The sequence below is a fragment of the Loxodonta africana genome, chromosome 26 (genome assembly GCF_030014295.1).
Source record: "Loxodonta africana isolate mLoxAfr1 chromosome 26, mLoxAfr1.hap2, whole genome shotgun sequence".
NCBI classification, from domain to species: domain Eukaryota; kingdom Metazoa; phylum Chordata; class Mammalia; order Proboscidea; family Elephantidae; genus Loxodonta; species Loxodonta africana.
Window position 1 is genome coordinate 23,066,574 of NC_087367.1, and position 18,349 is coordinate 23,084,922.

The 18,349-nt window shown below is 42.3% G+C and overlaps 1 protein-coding gene across 5 annotated transcripts in view; it reads left to right on the forward strand.

The window, feature by feature from the left end:
• Positions 1-18,349, forward strand: part of SLC8A1 (solute carrier family 8 member A1) — a 385,219-nt gene that overhangs the window by 350,657 nt on the left and 16,213 nt on the right. For all 5 annotated transcript variants that reach the window (XM_023555308.2, XM_010595894.3, XM_064277171.1 and 2 more), the window contains one exon: positions 1,125-1,400. In XM_023555308.2, the coding sequence (XP_023411076.1) occupies positions 1,125-1,400 (276 nt within the window). The remainder of the gene's footprint in view (positions 1-1,124; positions 1,401-18,349) is intronic.

Below are 18,349 nucleotides of genomic sequence, written 5' to 3' on the forward strand. Positions count from 1 at the left end.
TTATACATATTATATAATTATATAGTTATATAAAGCCAATGGAAATCTACACATGCATTTGTTAATTTAACGAGCACTAGCCCAGCTCATATACTGGAGATCGTGCCCACGTCTAAGGATACAAAAGTGAATACATTCCTGCCCTCAAAGGGTTCACGGTCAGCTGGAGAAGAGAGGAAAGTGAACAAATACAATCTAGAGTAGTAGTTCTCAAACTCTGGTGAGCAACCGAATCCTCTGGAAGGCTTGTTCCAACAAAGATGGCATCTCCTTCCACTCCATAGGGGTCAAGAATTTGCATGCCTAACAAGTTCACAGGTGACACTAATGTTGCTGATTCTGGACCCACTTCCAGAACCACCGATTTCGTATTACAAGTGGTGAGGGCTATGATTCACATAGGCTGAGAGGGTAAGGATAAGAAGGGAGGGATTGAGTCAGTACTCGCACATTTTGTTATAAAGTACATAAGTGGGAAAAAGTGCATATAGTTTGAAAATATACAAATAATTTTTTTTGACTGAGACAAGGTTTGAGTTTGAAGCAGTTGCAGGAGATGAAGCTACGAAAATACACAGGGCCGGTGGCTTGTTTGAACATTGTCCTGTAGGTGATTCTATAACCATTCATCCCTCAGAGCTGGACTTGGAGCTGGAAGAAAAGAACCCTGGAAGAGGGACTCTATCCACAGTTATATTTCTCCAAAAGAGGCTTCTTTCTGAGCCTGGCACAGGGCTTTCCAATCTTTTTGAAGAAATCTTTTTCATTTATCTGAAGTGACAATCCCGCTAGCAGTGATGAGAGTAGCACAAGTGTGTCGATTGTGTAGGACAAGAGTGTTGATGGAATTAGTGTAGTAGGGTCCAGAACAGACTGGGGGGTTGAGTTTATGCCATTGACCCGTAAGCCACAGAGAGGGGCCATGTCAGTACCCTGATGATTAACTGGTTAATTATGATTGGTTTTCTTGGAAAACTCCAAGCTCTACCCACCTCTAATGACCTCTTTGTTACTCAGATGGGAGGGATGACAGGCCTAGGAAGTCTAGGAAGGAGGGATTGGGAGACAGGAAGACTCTGCTGGCATGAGTTGTGAAGAAATGTGCTTCATTCCTTTCTCTCCAGGGGAAGATGATGACGACGATGAATGCGGGGAGGAGAAGCTGCCCTCCTGTTTCGATTATGTGATGCACTTTCTGACTGTGTTCTGGAAGGTCCTCTTTGCCTTCGTCCCCCCGACAGAATACTGGAATGGCTGGGCATGTTTCATTGTATCCATCCTCATGATTGGCCTACTGACAGCTTTCATCGGAGACCTGGCTTCCCACTTCGGCTGCACCATTGGCCTGAAAGATTCCGTGACTGCGGTGGTGTTTGTTGCACTTGGAACTTCAGTGCCAGGTAGAGAATACATCATATACAATTCCCCCAGGAGCTCATTTGCCCTCTTGACCCTTTCTTTCCTACCATTTCAGGGGAAGTGATAGCAAACTAGGCCTATACAGGATGAGAGCCCAAAGATATCATTGATATCACTGCCAGAACATTGTCATTGTACTTCTTAAGGTTACTGAGTTGGTCAGTATCATGTGAATCCCAGAGATTCTCCAGTGCCCGTATGGAGAGGACAGATTGGTTTAATGGTTAGATTGGTTGATCAGCTTCACATTACAATTAGCACTTTCAAAAAAAAAAAGAAAAGAAAAAATCATGGAATCATCTTTAAGAACAAAATTTATATTCCTTAAATATTAAGATTTGGATGATTTCCATGAAACTCTGTACTTGTTGGGAAATGGAAATAACATACTAGAGACCTGATATAATAGTCTCTTGTTGCAGATATTAATGGGAGTGAATAGAAAGAAATAGACAATGATCAGGATAGGGAAAAGTAATCCTGACAAAAGTGAGCAGGCCGAGTGTACATTTCGTGGACATCCCTTTAGGCATTACTTATAAGCTGGATTTTTTCCTCCAAGCTATGACTAAAGCTCACATTATTCAGATTTCTGAGTAAGGCCTCATCCTGCCAAACATAACATTAATGGCAGTAATTGTTCAAACTTTGGAGGGCAATAGAACTACCTGGAGCTTGTTAACAAATGCGAATACCTGGCTCCATCCCAACCTATGGAATTAGTGTAGGGTCCAGAAATATGTGTTTCAGGGCTTATTATAACTGAAGTTCTGTACCTACTCCCCAGCATTAGTTCGCATTTTGACAGATACATAGCCTTAAAGTTGAGCAACGAGATTTGCATTCTCTACTAAATAGCAGGCCAGGACCAACATCACAGTAGGCTTTGGGAAAAAGCAGAACTTCAAGGAAATATAGCACTACTGATGCTATCATTCACTGTCTATCTTCCATATTTGCCACGGCCTTGATGTAGATGCTGTGGTTTCTACTAACATTTGCCATAGTTGGCAACCCAGGCTTTTGGTGTTGAGTCTGAAAATAAGTATAGTTAAATCCTGTGTTTCTCTTTGCTGGAATTTACTAGTTAGTCTTCCTTACTCAGATATTTGACATCTCAGTGACTGTGGAGAAGGTTCTTAACCTTTCTGAGCTTTGGTTCTTCATTTTTAAAATAGGGCTAACAATACTTACCTTGTGGAATTGTGGTGAGAGTTGGAGAAAATATCTAAAAATTATGCATCTAGTAGAGCATCTGGGGCCCAGAAGGAACTCATCAAAATCTTGTGATTATGCTTCACGTTGAAGAGTTTGGGATGATTCTAAACCCACTGAAACCCATTGCCGTCAAGTCGATTTTGACTCCCAGCAACCCTATAGGACAAAGTAAAACTGCCCCATATGGTTTCCAAGGAATGCTTTGTAGATTTGAACTGCCAACCTTTTGGTCAGCAGCCATAGCTCTTAACCACTATGCCACCAGGGTTTCCTGGGATGATTCTAGCTAGGATAAGTCTGGACACCTCATCCCTGAGCAGCCATGGATGAAATGTCCAGATTGGTACTGTTCATCCATGACACATGGTATTAGCCAACTGGTTGACCACATGGGATCCTGATTAGGGGACCAGACATGGTTTTGGTGTCCAACTGAATTAATGGGAGCCAAGGGACTTAGGGGGTAATCTTGCCCACATTTTATTGAGCAGGGCTATTCAAAGCCTTCAAATTGACAAGATCCTCAGAGAATAGCAGATTCCCTCTCAACCCTACCTGTGTTCTGGCAGTTCCACATTGGGTCACTGATATTTAATTTTATCCAGAAATTTACCAAGCAGGAGGAAAATCTTAAAATATTATCATCTTAAGTTGCTTTGTTTAGACAATATACATACAGCCAAAGGAGCAAGCAAACGATGTAGCACACTACTTCTATCTGAGGTTATTACGGGAAAATGTATTACGGCATCTACTTTCCCTAAGGCTTATGTCACTGCTCCAAGTGATGCCCAAGTTAGCACACGAGTTGGCCATGGATTTAACCCTGGAGGAGAATATGTGCAAATTATGATAATAAAGGCAAAATTAGGTCTCTCGTGACAGTTATTCAAAATCAGCCTGCCTTTCTAGAAAGTCAGCACTTTGTCCTATCAAACTCCTCCCTTGTTTTCAAAAGGGTTTTAAAAAATGCTCTTCCTGCATCAAATCCTTGTTCTTGAAAAAAAAAGAAAATCTATTCCCCAACTCTTCATTTGCAATACACCAAACTGGCTCCTTTTTCTATATGCCAGTCTCCCAAAATGGCTATGTGTATCTCTTGTATGCATGGACTCTTTAGACTAATGTGGCAGCTATATGATAATTTATTTATGTATATTTTTTGTACAATGAATTGTGGATTACAGTAAACCTTAGTGTTCAGAGGAGTTACTTGCTCTGCCACTTAAAACTAGCTCAGAGCTCGGGTAGAGACATCAAGAGCTCAGAAAACATGCTTAGGGAGAATACCACAGAATCGTTAGTTATGAAAATGGTTTCCCTGCACCGCCATAACACCTCCCATTGGGAGATGGATTTCTGTGCTCTGTTATTGGGAGAATTCCTGTAATTTGCCACAGTATTAACTGTGCAGCATGATCCCCAAACAATAAACTCACAGGTAATCTCAGATCATCGTAAGTATATAAACAGACATTTTCCCCCCAAAAAAGACTTGTGCAAATTGAACAAGATGCTGAATGAACATGTATTTTTGACTTTATTCTCCAACCCTGCTGATTCAGAGAAATGCTTTATTATCTCCTCTGACTCCTCAAAAAAAGAAGGATGCTATTGTTCCCAGACTTCAAAGCCCAGTCACCACAGGCAAAAGAATATACAAAACTAGTCCTCTTCACACACAGCCTCCACTCATGGGCACCAGTCCTTTGGCCCAGCTTTTTCTCAAGGCTGATTTCTTGACATTTTTCCTGAAGGACAAAGGCCCCTGGCTATTATTCTCTGATACACTGCTGCCCCCCTTTAGGTGGAACTCTGAGATTCTGATGACTAAAGAAGAGTTAAAGGCCTTCCCCTGCCACTCCTCCTGCCTCAAGGCAGGATTATGTATCTCATTAAAAATATTTTTTACCTCACTTTTCAAAATCTATTAGAAAGAGAACTTTGTCCTCATGCCATTCAGAGTCAAATACTCTTTCTAATCTATTAGAAAGGCGATAGGGCCTTCACTCCCCCTCAACCTTAGGTGTGCATGTTGTTATTGTCGTTAAGTGTCATCTAGTCTGGTTGGACTCATAATGACCCTCATATAGCAGAGTAGAACTATTGCATAGTGTTTGCTAGGCTGTGATCTTTATGGGAGTCAATGGTCAAGTCTTTCTCTTGCAGAGCCACAGGATGGATTTGAACCGCCAACCTTTTGGTTAGCAGCTGAATGTTTGACCATTGTGCCGCCAGGGCTCCTTAGATGTGCCTACAAGGGCCTATAGATCACCCCATTACTACAGGGCCTTCTTTTGTCCTGAGGCACATTTCTCCACAGCTACCTGTCTGAAGAAAAGGAGGCTCCCTGAACGGTGTCTTTCCACCTCTAAATGCTCAAAGTTGCTAGAGCCTGGTCTCCAGTCCTCTTCTCTTTTTGGTCCATGCTCACTCCCTGGGCCATTATATCTGTCCCCATGGCTTAAATGCCATCTATTTGCCAATGATTACCAAATGTCTATTTTTAGCCTCATCTTCTCCCCAGCAGCAAGAAGAAAAATCAAACCAGTTGACTCATGGCGACTCCACGTGTTTCAAAGTAGAACTGTTTTTCATAGAGTTTTCAAAGCCGTGACTTTGTTTTTTTTTAAGCTTTTTGTTTTTAAGCGTGTGTGTGTGTGTGTGTGTGTGTGTGTGTGTAGCCCTGGTGGCAAAATGGTTAAGAGCCTGACTGCTAACCAAAAAGGGGGGCAGTTCAAATCCACCATCCACTCCTTGCAAACCCTGTGGGGCAGTTCTACTCTGATATGAATCTAAGTCGACTTGACAACAACAGGTTTTATTTTGATGTGTGTGTGTGTTAGATGGAAGTTTATAGCACATATTAGTTTCTCAAACATTTATACACAAATTGTTTTGTGACACTGGTTGCAATTTCCACAATTTGTCACTCTCCCCCTTTCCCTTTATACCCCGGGTTCCCCATGTCCCTTTTTCCAAGTTTCCTGTCCTTTCCTGCCTTCTTATCTTTGTTTTTGGGGAGATATTTCCCAGTAGGTCTCCTATACTTGATGGAACTAAGAAGCACGTTCCTCACATATGTTAGTGTTTGTTTTATAGGCCTGCCTAATCTTTGGCTGAAAGGTGGACTTTGGGAGTGGCTTCAGTTCTGAGTTAGCAAGGTGTCTGGAAGACATAGTCTCATGGGTCCCGCCATTCACCATCAGACCAGTAAGCCTGGACTTTTTTTGTGAATTTGAATTTTGTTCTACATTTTTCTTGAAAGCATATCACCAGGCCTTTTTCTGAGGCATCTCTGGGGGAATTCCAACTGCCAAACTTCCAGTTAGTAGCTGAGTGCTTAACCATTTACAACAGCTAGCCTACCCCACATCACTGCTGGATGTGTAATTTATAGCTCAAAATTACCATGTCTAAAACATAACTATTGATTTCCACTGCCCCGTAACCCTCTTATCCTTCAACCAAACGTGGCCTTTCCAGATCTTTCCTTTCTCAGTAAACAGTATCATCTTCTCAAGTATCTTTGATTCCTTTTTTTCTCATGCCACAGTCAGTGCATTTCAAAGTCCTACAGACCATTCCTCTAAAGTATATCTTGATAGAGCCCACTCAGATCCATCTCTATCACCACCATCCTAGTCTAAGCAGCTGTTCTCTCTCATTCAGTTTCTTGAAATAGTCTCCTATCTGTCTCCCTGCTTCCTTCTGCTCTTGTCTCTGACAATCCTTTTCCGAAGATCAGCTAGAGATCAGTTTAAGATATAAACATACACCTTAAACATCTTACGTACTTACTTACCTACTTGCTTACAATCTTCCGGCAGCCTCCTATTTCACTTAGGATAATCTTTAAGCTCATCACCCTGGCTTACAAAGACCTATGTGATTTGGTCCTGCCTACTTTCCATTCCCTTCTCCTCTTTGCCTGTTGTTTTTCAGCCTCACTAGCCTTTTTTCTATTTCACATACGCCAAGTTTATTTCTGTCCCAGGCTTTGTGCTAGGTGTGTAAAATGCTTTCCCCCCTTCATTTTCATAAGACTGACTCTTTCCCTTCAATTATATCCCATCTTAGATGTCACCTCTTTGAAGAGCCTTTCCTAACTACCCAATGTGAAGTGGTCAACCAGTATTATATCATCTTATTCTGTGCAGGGGGGCCCTGGTGATGCAGTGGTTAAGAACTATGGCTTTTAGTCAAAAGGTTGGCAGTTTGAATCCACTAGTTGCTCCTTGGAAACCCTATGGGGCATTTCTACTCTGTCCCCAAGGTTGCTATGAGTCAGAATCGACTCAAGTGCATTTTTTTTTTTTAATTCTCTGCAGAGTACTTGTCACTGTCTAGATTTTTTGGTTTATTTATTGTCAAGTGTGGTTATCTAACTCTTCACTGAAATGTAAGCCTCATGGGGGCAGAAACCTTGATTTTTTTTTTTTTAATGTATGTATCATATATTATGATTCATGGAAACCCTGGTGGCATAGTGGTTAAGTGCTACGGCTTCTAACCAGAGGGTCGGCAGTTCAAATCCGCCAGGCACTCCTCGGAAACTCTATGGGACAGTTCTACTCTGTCCTATAGGGTCACTATGAGTCGGAATTGACTCGACGGTGCTGGGTTTGGTTTTTGGTGGTTATGACTCATAGAATGGTGCCTAGCTAACATATAACTAAAGGAATTATGTGTGTGTGTGTTGTGTTGTGTGTGTATATATAAATGAATGCATAAATAGGTCATTTACACATTAGTATGAGTTGATTCAATCAGACTATTTTCATCACAAGTCCTTCTAGAGAGGGCTAAGAATTAAAGTTATGACTGAAGGAGATAAATAGTAGATACTTATACAGTGTGGCTTATTCTTGGGCAATAGGACATGACTGAGTGCTACTGTAGTGAAAAGGGACAAAAGTAAGCATAAGAACAATGAGGACATCAGAACAGAGACATTTTTCATTTTTCCTCTTTCTTAATTGTGGTTATGGTGGTGCCTGTGACTGAGAACAAACTATGATTTTGTTGTGTCTTCCACATCCTTTTCTCTCCTGTGATTCTGCTTCCAAGGCCTAGAACTCAGGCCGGTAGTTCTATTACTTTAGGTGTACCCTATGAGTGCTAAATAGACTTCTTTTGTAACCTGATATGAAACCCTGTAACTATGTTACATCATATTGTCTCTATGAGAAACATGCTCCAAATTCCTGGGCGGGGCGGGGGGGATGTAAGAAAGAACCCAGCCTTTTTTGTATTCGGAGCCACCTTATTTTAGTTTACAATTACTTACTTGGTGTCTTAGGCTGGGTTCTCTAGAGAAGCAAAACCAATAAAGTGTATATAGAGAGGTTTATATGAAGGAAACAGCTCACGTGATTGTACAGGCTGAAGCATCCCAAGTCCGTGTATCAGGATTGAGACTTCTCTCAATTCACATAGGTAGCCACAGGGGCAGCGAACCCCAGACTGGCAGCTTGGAGAGTGGGTCTCCCTCTCAGGCTGTGAAGATCAACAAATTCCAAGATCATCAGATAAGCTGCTAGCTCAAGTCCCAAGAGCCAGAGGTCAGATGAACAGGAGGCAGGCAGGATCCAGAGTGACCAAAAAAGCCAGAACATCTGCTTATATTTGGATGCAGGCCACACCCCCAAGAAGACTCCCTTTCAGCTGATTGGCTACTCACAGCAGAGTCAGTCATGGGAGTGATCACAAATAAACACTGAGAATCATGGCCCAACCAAGTTGACATACAATCTTAACCATCACACTTGGGTAAAACTTGGGTTAATTGGGTCATGACAGTCCAGTTTATGTATCAGATTCCAAATATGAATTTTCGTCTCATCTTCTTCTTCAACTGGATGGAAATAGAAGTAAGCTTTTTTTTGTTGTTGTTGTTTTGTTTAAGAGGGAAATCTTTAGGTGTTGATGAGTTGGGACCATTTTGGGCTTAATAAGTCTTGCCTTGGTCTTTTCTCCATACATCTTGGTTGAACTTGTGCCTATACTTACCTAATGCCCCCTCTATCTTCCCATTGCCATTTCTTTATCCTAGGGCCAGAAAGTTTAAAAAGCAGATTTTCAGTGCTGTCCCCTGCCCCCAGCATCATCGGCTTTTCTCTTCCCTTCCAGTATTTTGAATAACCTTTTATCTCTTGAATTCTTTCAAGTAGGAATTATTTCCCTCTGGACATTTTAAGGCATGAGAGGGAAAGGAAATAAAAATTTTTAGTTTTTTTTCTACTTTTCTTTTTTCAATTTGTATATAGAATCTTTGTTCAGAAAATAAACCTTATTTTAGAGAAATGCAGGTCATTTTTAAGATACCTCACTTCCAGACTTATAAATACCATAGGAAGAATTTGATATAAAACTGATTTATACTGGCCAATCACTATGTTATAGTGACGAGAGCCCTGGAACTGAATTAGGAACCCTAACTTTTAACTGGAGTCCCTGGATGCTGCGAACAGTTAAGCGCTTAACTACTAATTGAAAGGTTGGCAGTTCAAACCCACCTCAGAAGAAAGGCCTGGTGACCTGTTCCCAAAATGTTAACAGCCTTGAAAATCCTATGGAGCACAGTTTTACTCTGAAACACATGAGGTTGCCACGAGTTGGAATCGAGTCCACTATAACTTGTACTGGTATAGGTAACTTCTGTTACTCACTGTGTGTCTTCAACTAATCTCTAGCCTCTCTGAGTCTTGGTTTCCTCCCCTGTGAAACAGGCATAATAATACATAACAATTCAAATAGACTAGATGAGAGGATGAAGCAGTATCATGGATCTCAGATCACTTTCCAAATGAAACTTGGTATAAGCTGCAAAAAATATTATCTACCATGAGTACAATTCTCAATAATGCCAAAAAGGAATAGAAACCAACAGAAAATAAGAATGGATAGGAAAAGTTGGATGAGAGAGAAGGAAATTTTTTAAATGTACCGTGACACTTTATTGTGGTTTTTTCTACCTTTTTGGCACTGTGATCGAAAACTTTATATGTGTTTTTGTCAAAAAATATTAGCAGCAACCAATGGTTTACATTTTTCTGTTCTTAATTTCGTGGCTTCTAATAACTCTAAGATATTCTATGGCATATTTAATTAACAAGTAGTTGACAATTACTGTGTGCTGTTGTTTTATTTCTCAGTGAGCCCTGAAGTAATTCATATGGTTGTACAAGTTGTACACTGCACTCCTAGTGGGGCGTTGTAACCTGAATGACACCCCTGGAGATGCACAGGGTATAGATCTGGGCTGTGTACAGTGGTTGGCCCTGTCTAAAGGCCACTCTCTAGTGTTCAAGAGCGCAAGCACCTGCGTGCTCATGTTACCCGAAAATATTAAGGCTCAGACGGAGTAAATGATTTGCCCACATTTAGTTCACTTTTACATGGCTAGTAAGTTCTGGCATCCAGACTGTCTCTCATCCTTCTGGTCTGGAACTTAACCACTCTACCATGAGTTTATTTTAAAGTAAGTATTGCATACACTTTCCGTTATAGCTTACATTTTTTTGGAAATCACTCTTTCTTTTTTTTTTTTTTTGCCTCAACTTTAGTATTTCCCACTTTTAACACATAGTAACCAACCGAACCCACTGCTGTCAAGTCGATTCTGACTCATTGTGACCCTATAGGAGAGAGTAGAACTGCATCATAGGGTTTCTAAGGCTGTAAATCTTTACAGAAGCAGACTGCCACATCTTTCTCCCTTGGAGCTGCTGGTCTGTTCTAACTGCCAACCTTTTGCCTGGCAGCCAAATGCCTTAACCACTGAACCACCAGAGCTCCTCCCAAGCACAAAATAGTGGGAGTATATTCAAGCTTATTAAGATCAGGTACTTTTATTATCCCTTTTTGCATCGAAAGCACCTTGTAGAGTCCATGCTTCAAATAATTTCCACAATGAGTAAAGACCCAATTTTGTACCAGTAAAATCTTAACATTTCCTACATGTAGACATTAAACACTGAGACTCCTGGAAATTCCATCAAAGATGTTCATCTCTCTGACCTAGCTGGTGAAAATAGGATGCCAGATAACCCTCATTAGCATGGCCACTCACCCCTAATGGGATTGAACACGAAGGGAATTTGGTCTTCCTGGTGCTAAACACTAAAATGTGATGCCTGTCTGCCCAGACACTGGGGTTAGTGGGCCCAGGAAGGGCATTTGGGAACACTCACGCTCTGCAAAGGTTTACTTGCAGCTTTGGAAATCCAGTTCTAGCCTTCTAGGTCTCTGAGCAGAAGTAGGAAACTAGGAGTGGAATGACTGGAGGTTTTTCAAGACATCCATCAGCAAACACACTCGGCCACCCCTTTTATAACCACAGAGATGGGGTCAGAAGGGGACCTAGCAACACCTCACCCAAAACAAACACTATTCTCAGGGGAAACTACCTGGTCATTCTGAATTCCCACAGTCATCTGAGCTGCTTTGAAGAACAGCAGGAATCAGACTGACTCAATCGTTTCCAATCATCCTGTCCCATTTCAAGAGGGATAGGCGCCCTTCTCGGTGCTGGGCACACAGGTAGATTGACTGGTTAACAAACCTCAGTCTCAGAAAAGTTATGCAAAAGCTTGTCCTGTGCAGTGTTAATGACTATGCACTAAAACCGGTTGCCTTGGAGCCTTTTCGAACTCCTGGTGAACCCCTGTGTGTCAGAGTAAAACGGTGCTCCATATGGTTTTCAGTGGCTGATTTGTCAGCTTTCTTTTTCTGAGGCATCTCTGGGTATATTGGGACCTCCAGCCTTTTCATTAGTAGCCAAGCGTTTAACCATTTGTGTCACCCAGGGACTCCTGAATATGCACTAAGTGGGCACATGCGCTTTAAGGTCAGATAGACCTGGTTGACATTCAAGCCTCACCACTTATTAGATGTATGATGCTCCCAGAGGTAAGGCGCTTAATTCCTGTAAGCTTTAGTTTCTTAGTCTGAATAATGGGAACATGAGAACCTATCTCATAGACTTGTAATGAGGATGAAATGAGGTCGTCCTTGTCGTTAGGTGCTGTCGAGTAGGTTCTGACTCGTAGCCCAGTTCTGCACCATCCTCAAAATCATTGCTGTGTTTGAACCCACCATTAGGGCCACTGTGTCAGTTCATCTCACTGAGGATCTTCCTCTTTTTTGCTGACCCTCTGCTTTACCAAGCATGATGTCCTTCTTCAGGGACTGGTCCCTCCTGATAACATGCCCAAAGTACGTGAGACGAAGTCTTAACATCCTCACTTCTAAGAAGCATTCTGGCTGTATTTCTTTCTAGACAGATTTGTTTGTTCTCCTGGCAGTGCATGGTGTATATTCAGTGTTCTTCACTAACACCGTAATTCAAGGCATCAACTCTTCTTCAGTCTTCCTTATTTATTGTCCAGCTTTCTCATGCATGTGAGGTTATTGAAAATACCATGGCTTGGGTCAGGTGCACCTTAGTCCTCAAAGTGACATCTTTGCTTTTTAACACTTTAAGGAGGTCTTTTGCAGCACATTTGCCCAATGCAATATGTCATTTCTTTCTTGACTGCTGCTTCCATTGGAGTTGATTGAGGATTCAAATAAAACGAAATCTTTGACAACTTCAATCTTTTCTCCATTTATCATGATGTTGCTTCTTGGTCCAGTCGTGAGGATTTTGTTTCTTCATGTTGAGGTGTAATCCATACTGAAGGCTATAGTCTTTGATCCTCATCAGATGAAGTTGCATTTATAAAATATCCAGTACAGGCCCTAGCATATGGCAGACACTCAAAAAATATTACATCCCCTTTCCTTTCTACTTCAGTGTGTTCATGAATGGGTTTAGGCCTCATGGGGTATTTAACTCAGCTATATTGCAACAATTGGAAAATAGAAAACCAAGTAAATTCTTGGCCTTGTCTTTATTGTTATCTTGCAGTAGGAATGCTAGTGGGGTAGACATCCCAAATACCTTTCCGCTCCCTGCAGTTTCTCTAACTCTATTTTCTTCATCTTCTGAACACTGGCATTTCAAGATGGACAGTCACAGTGTTCAAGAGAAAGTATACATAGTTAATTGGATGATTAACATTTTACTGCAGCTTAGCTGGAAATTAAAGCAGAATTTACTTACCCTGAGCCAGGATTTCCCAATGGCTATGGTGTCAGTTTCCCCAAGAGGATCCTGTATGCTTCAGATACTCTAAGAAGTGATCACTGTTTGTACCACCGTGAAAGGTCAGACCTGCTGAAAATGGGCCTCAGGACTGTAGTCAGGTCAAGAGACAAGGCTGCCTCATAGACATGGTTAGAGGAGCAGCACCAGACAACACTAATTCGAATGGCTTTTCATGGAACCTTATCTTAACCTCACACCAGTGAGGAGCTGTCTGGAAGGAAAAGACTCTATACTTTCCAGAACATTCTCCCATGAATAGTTGGTGTCATTAGAGTCAAAGGAAGCCTACAAAGCAAAAATTTTTACAACCAGAGAGCAAAAACAAAGGAAGGCAAGACACAAGATTTTATAAGATTTGCTGCATAAATGGCAGTAAAACTGGCTGTTACCATAAACCTAAAACCATTGGGGAATAGACTGTGTGCAGTGGACCCAAAACATTCAATCTGGGGGTGATCCACTTCAAGACTGTTTTGCATCTTTTATTCTGTATGCTCAAGAGAAGAGTTTTTATCCCTTATTTTTACTTTTTTTTTCTGTTGGCAGTTATAGCCATTGATTTGTTTTCTTCAAAGGCTTTGGGCAGCACCGCATGGGCACAGGGAAGTGAGTGACAGGCTGGAGGGGGACCAGGATGATAAAAGTGATGTCATCTCCAGGAGGTAGTTCAGGGAGCAGGGATGCTCAGCATGTGTCATGCCCAATCTGGAGAACTGCAGAGTCTTTGGATCAGTACCCCAAACCCCCATACCAGCCACGCCTCTCAGCCCCATAAACATCATAGTATAAGACAGAGGGGGCTAAAAACTTTTCAACCTATTTAATCTGGGCCTTCTTACATACTCTAAGCTAGCCAAAGCCAGGACACTTGGCAGAAACATCATGTGGGACAGGTGTGTGCATGTGTGTATGTTTTGTGTTGAGGACTGTTGTGTTAATGTGTGGTGTGAATGGATGGAACTTTCCTCTTCTTCCCAGACTCAAAGTGTTTTCCAAAGGGAGTACTCACCACCTGTACGCATCACCATTGAGTCAATATGGACTCATAGTGACCCTATAGGAGAGAGTAGAAGAACCCCATAGGGTTTCTAAGGCTGGAAGCAGACTGCCACATCTTTCTCCCGTGGAGCAGCTGGTGGGTTCGAACCACCAAACTTTTAATTAGTAGCTGAGCTGTACCCCCAGAGATCCTCTCAGCACCTGTAGGAAAAGCATTAGGCCATTTTGCTCCGTGGGAATTAACAAACACGTGGGTCTCTGAGGCATGATTTGTGAGTAATGTTGAAGAAGATAATTTCTATACTCCCTTTTCATGTTTGAAAATAAGGTGATGCAGTACCCCAAAATTTTGAGTACAAGAACCTCTGTTGTTTTTGATATAACTTTATCAAAGCATCACATACCATAAAATTCACCTATTTTAAGTATACAAGTCATGATCTGAAAATGCTAAATCTATTGGTGACCATATTAGATAACCTTAGCTTAGCTCAGCACGTATAAATTCTCTGTTTTGTGCTTGTGGAGAAAATAGCTTATTTTGGTCCTATTATTTATAATCATCCCCTCCCCTGGAATCCAGAGGGCCGTTTGGCATGGTCCTCCATAAATTGTAAGCTATCGTTAGGTTATCACTGTCGAAAATCATGGGTTGAGAGAAAAACGAAGATTTTCTGTGTTTCCAAACTAAAATAAGCCCCACTGGGGTCCTCGAGGGAGCCCTGGTAGCACAGTGGTTAAAGTGCTTGGCTGCTGACTGAAGCGTCAGCCATTTGAACCCACCAGTGGCTCCACGGGACAAGGACATGGCAGTCTGCATCCATAAAAATTACAGCCTTGGAAACCATATGGAGCAGTTCTACTCTGTCCTATAGGGTCGCTATGAGTTGGAATTGACTCAATGGTAATGGGTTGGGTAGGGGTCCTCAAACAGGCCCAGCAGGGGACAATTAAACTTTTTCATTCCTGAGTTACAGTAGCAAAACAACCAATAACCACAAATTTGCAAGGTGATTGTGAAAATATCCCTCTCTGAAGGATTCTGTGTATGGTGAGTCTTCAGATTAGCGAAAAATAGCAAACCAGAGCCCCTAAGCTAACCCGCCTGTCAGCCTGGAAGGCTGCACCTCAGCTGCTTCCAAGGGGCGTTGGCACTCAGCATAAAGCTGCAGTGGAAATTCTTCAAGATGCTGCCTGCCCTTTACTCTGCCCTTCCAGACGAGTTTTACATTTAGAGAGAAAAGAGGCAAATCGCATACAAGAACCTGACGTCAGTGACTTCTACTATATCAACCATTCTTGTCCTGAGATTTAAGGTAAAGCCCTACCTTCTGCAGCTTCTAAGGAATCCCTGGGTGATACAAATGGTTACATGCTCAGCTACTAACCGAAAGATTGGTAGGTGGCACTTTGGAAGAAAGGCCTGGCAATCTACATCCAGAAAATCAGCCATTGACAACCCTATGGAACACAGTTCTACTCTGACACGCATGGGGCCACCACGAGCCAGAGTCGACTGGAGGACAGCTGGGCTGGTTTGGTTTCAGATATGCAGCTTCAACACCAGAACTGAGTCGACAGTGGAACTTTAGAAACAGATGATAGAATAAAAACGTATGTTCTGACAGCTGGTGCCAATTGCTAGCCAGAAAGCCCAAGCCGAGTCTCTGAGGCAGTGTGGCATTCTTGGTCACGAAATATCCAGCAGCCTTCCCTCTACACTACTTATTACAGTGATTGAGAAAAAAGAGACCAATATCATTTTCTTAAAAAGAAGTGAACAAGGCACAGGTTTCAGAGCCATCCTATATTCATTTTCACTTTCCCGTTATACAGATATTTAGTGAGCACCTATTATGTACCAGGTACTGTTCTACATGATGGAGATTGATAGGTAGATAAATAAGATAGTGGTATGTCTAGTCCCTTGGAGTTTGTACTGCAGTGGGAGAGGACCTGTACTTAACAAAATCCATGATACAATTTCAGATAGCAGTTTGGATGAACGTTGTGGAGAAGAAAATAAACAGGATCGTGGGATTATGGAATAGAGAGTGTGTATGTGTGTGCAGGGAGGGGGCAACCGAAAAGAAAACCAAACCCATTGCCATCGAGTCAATCCTGACTCATCGCAACCCCACAGGACAGAGTAGAGCTGCTCCATAGAGCTTCCAAGGAGCGCTTGGTGGATTCGAACTGCTGACCTTTTGGTTAGCAGCCGTAGCTGTTAACCACTATGCCACCAGGGTTTCCATAGGGAGAGGGAGGTAGTGTGGCTTAATTCCTTGCACCACTAAACTTTGGCAAGTTACCTAAGTACTCAAACCTCTGCTTGTCCACCAGCAGACCTATCGAGGCAGGCCTAGCCTCGCTGTTAGGTGCTGTAGAGTCGAGTCTGACTCACAGCGACCCTATGCAGAACAGAACGAACACTGCCCGGTTCTGCACCATCCTTACAATCGTTGTTATGCTTAAGCTCATTCTTGCAGCCACTGTATCAATCCACCTTGTTGAGGGTCTTCCTCTTTTCTGCTGACCCTGTACTTTGCCAAGCATGACATCCTTCTCCAGGGACTGATCCCTCCTAACAACACGTCCAAAGTATGTTAGATACAGTCTAGCCATCCTTGCTTCTAAGGAGCATTCTGGTTGTACTTCTTCCAAGACAGACTTGTTAGTTCTTTTGTCAGTCCATGGTATATTCAATATTCTTCGCCAGCAGCACAGTTCAAAAGCATCAACTCTTCTTTGGTCTTCCTTATTCATTGTCCAGCTTTCACATGCATATGATACGATTGAAAATACCATGGCTCGGATCAGGTGCACCTTAGTCTTCAAGGTGACATCTTTGCTTTTCAACATTTTAAAGAGGTCCTTTGTAGCTGATTTGCCCAATGCAATGCGCCATTTGATTTTTTGACTGCTGCTTCCATGGGTGTCGATTGTGGATCGAAGTAAAATGAAATCCTTGGCAACCTCAGCCTTTTCTCCGTTTATCGTGATGTTGCTCATTGGTCCAGTTTTGAGGATTTTTGTTTTCTTTATGTTGAGGTGCAATCCATAATGAAGGCTGTGGTGTTTGGTCTTTATAAGTGCCTCAAGTCCTTTTCACTTTCAGCAAGCAAGGTTGTGTCATCTGCATAACGCAGGTTGTTAATGAGTCTTCCTCCAATCCTGATCCTTCTTCATATAGTCCAGCTTCTCAGATTATTTGCTCAGCATACAGATTGAATAGGTATGGTGAAAGGATACAACCCTGATGCACACCCTTCCTGACTTTAAACCATGCAGTATCCCCTTGTTCTGTCCAAACTACTGCCTCTTGATCTATGTAAAGGTTCCTCATGAGCACAATTAAGTGTTCTAGAATTCCCATTCTTCCCAATGTTATCCATAATTTCTTATGGTCTCCAAACCCAGCTGGTCTAGCCTTACCAAAATCAAACCAAACCCACTGCCATTGAGTCAATTCTGACTCATAGCGACCCTATAGGACAGAGTAGAACTGCCCCATAGAGTTTCCAAGGAGTGTCTGGCAGATTTGAACTGCAGACCTCTTGGTTAGCAGCTGCAGCACTTAACCACTACACCACCAGGGTTTCCATGGTCTACCCTTAGAAATTGTGAAAAAAGGTTTTACATTTGCCTGCCCCTCCCCCCGCTTCCAGTTGTTAATTTTCCTTCTCCCTCTGGCAGCTGGTACTCTCCTCTCTCTCGTATCCCGCCTACCACATCTGTTTTCACCATATGGTACCCTTGACCTAGATTTTTCTCCCCAACTTTCTGCTCTGATCTCCCCCAATCTAAATACACTTTGGAGTACCCAACAATGATTCACATTAAGGCATGAATGATTAATGATGGCTTCACAAGGGCAGGGCATTTGCATTTAACACAAAGATTGTTTTAACAAGAACCACATTTACATAGCTTCTCTGTTTAAAAAGTATATTCCTATAATTCATGGCTTTGACCCTTTGCTACCACAGGCTTAGGAGTTAGATAATAAGTGTATGTTATTATGAGATCCAGAGCATGGGATAATATCTGGCAAGAATGGGGTTTGATGAAGGATCCTGGAAACAAGCTGGCAGCTTGAGGACCTGGGCAGCTTGAGGACCTGGGCAGCAGGAACCACGAGGCTGGGCTCTGATCCTGCATCCTCCAGTGCTCACGTTCCTCCTGATCCCTGGGGAGCTTTCAGCTTCCTCTCTGGGAAAAATGGGGCTGCGATTGGCTGTTCTCACCTATCCCCACCTCAGAATTGTTGGGAAGAGCTAGTAAGATCGTATCTACGGAATCGCTCTGGCAATTATAAGATGCTGTGAAAATACGAGAGGTTTGTCAACAGATACTTACTAAGCATCTACTGTAGACCAGAAAGAGGCCTTGTGATGCAGTAGTTAAAGAGGTCAGTTGCTAACTGAAAGGTCAGCAGTTCGAACCCACCAGCCATTCCAGGGGAGAAAGATGTGGCAGCCTGTTTCCGTAAAGATTTACAGCCTTGGACTCCATGGAGCAGTTCTACTCTGTCCCATAAGGACATTATGAGTCAGAATC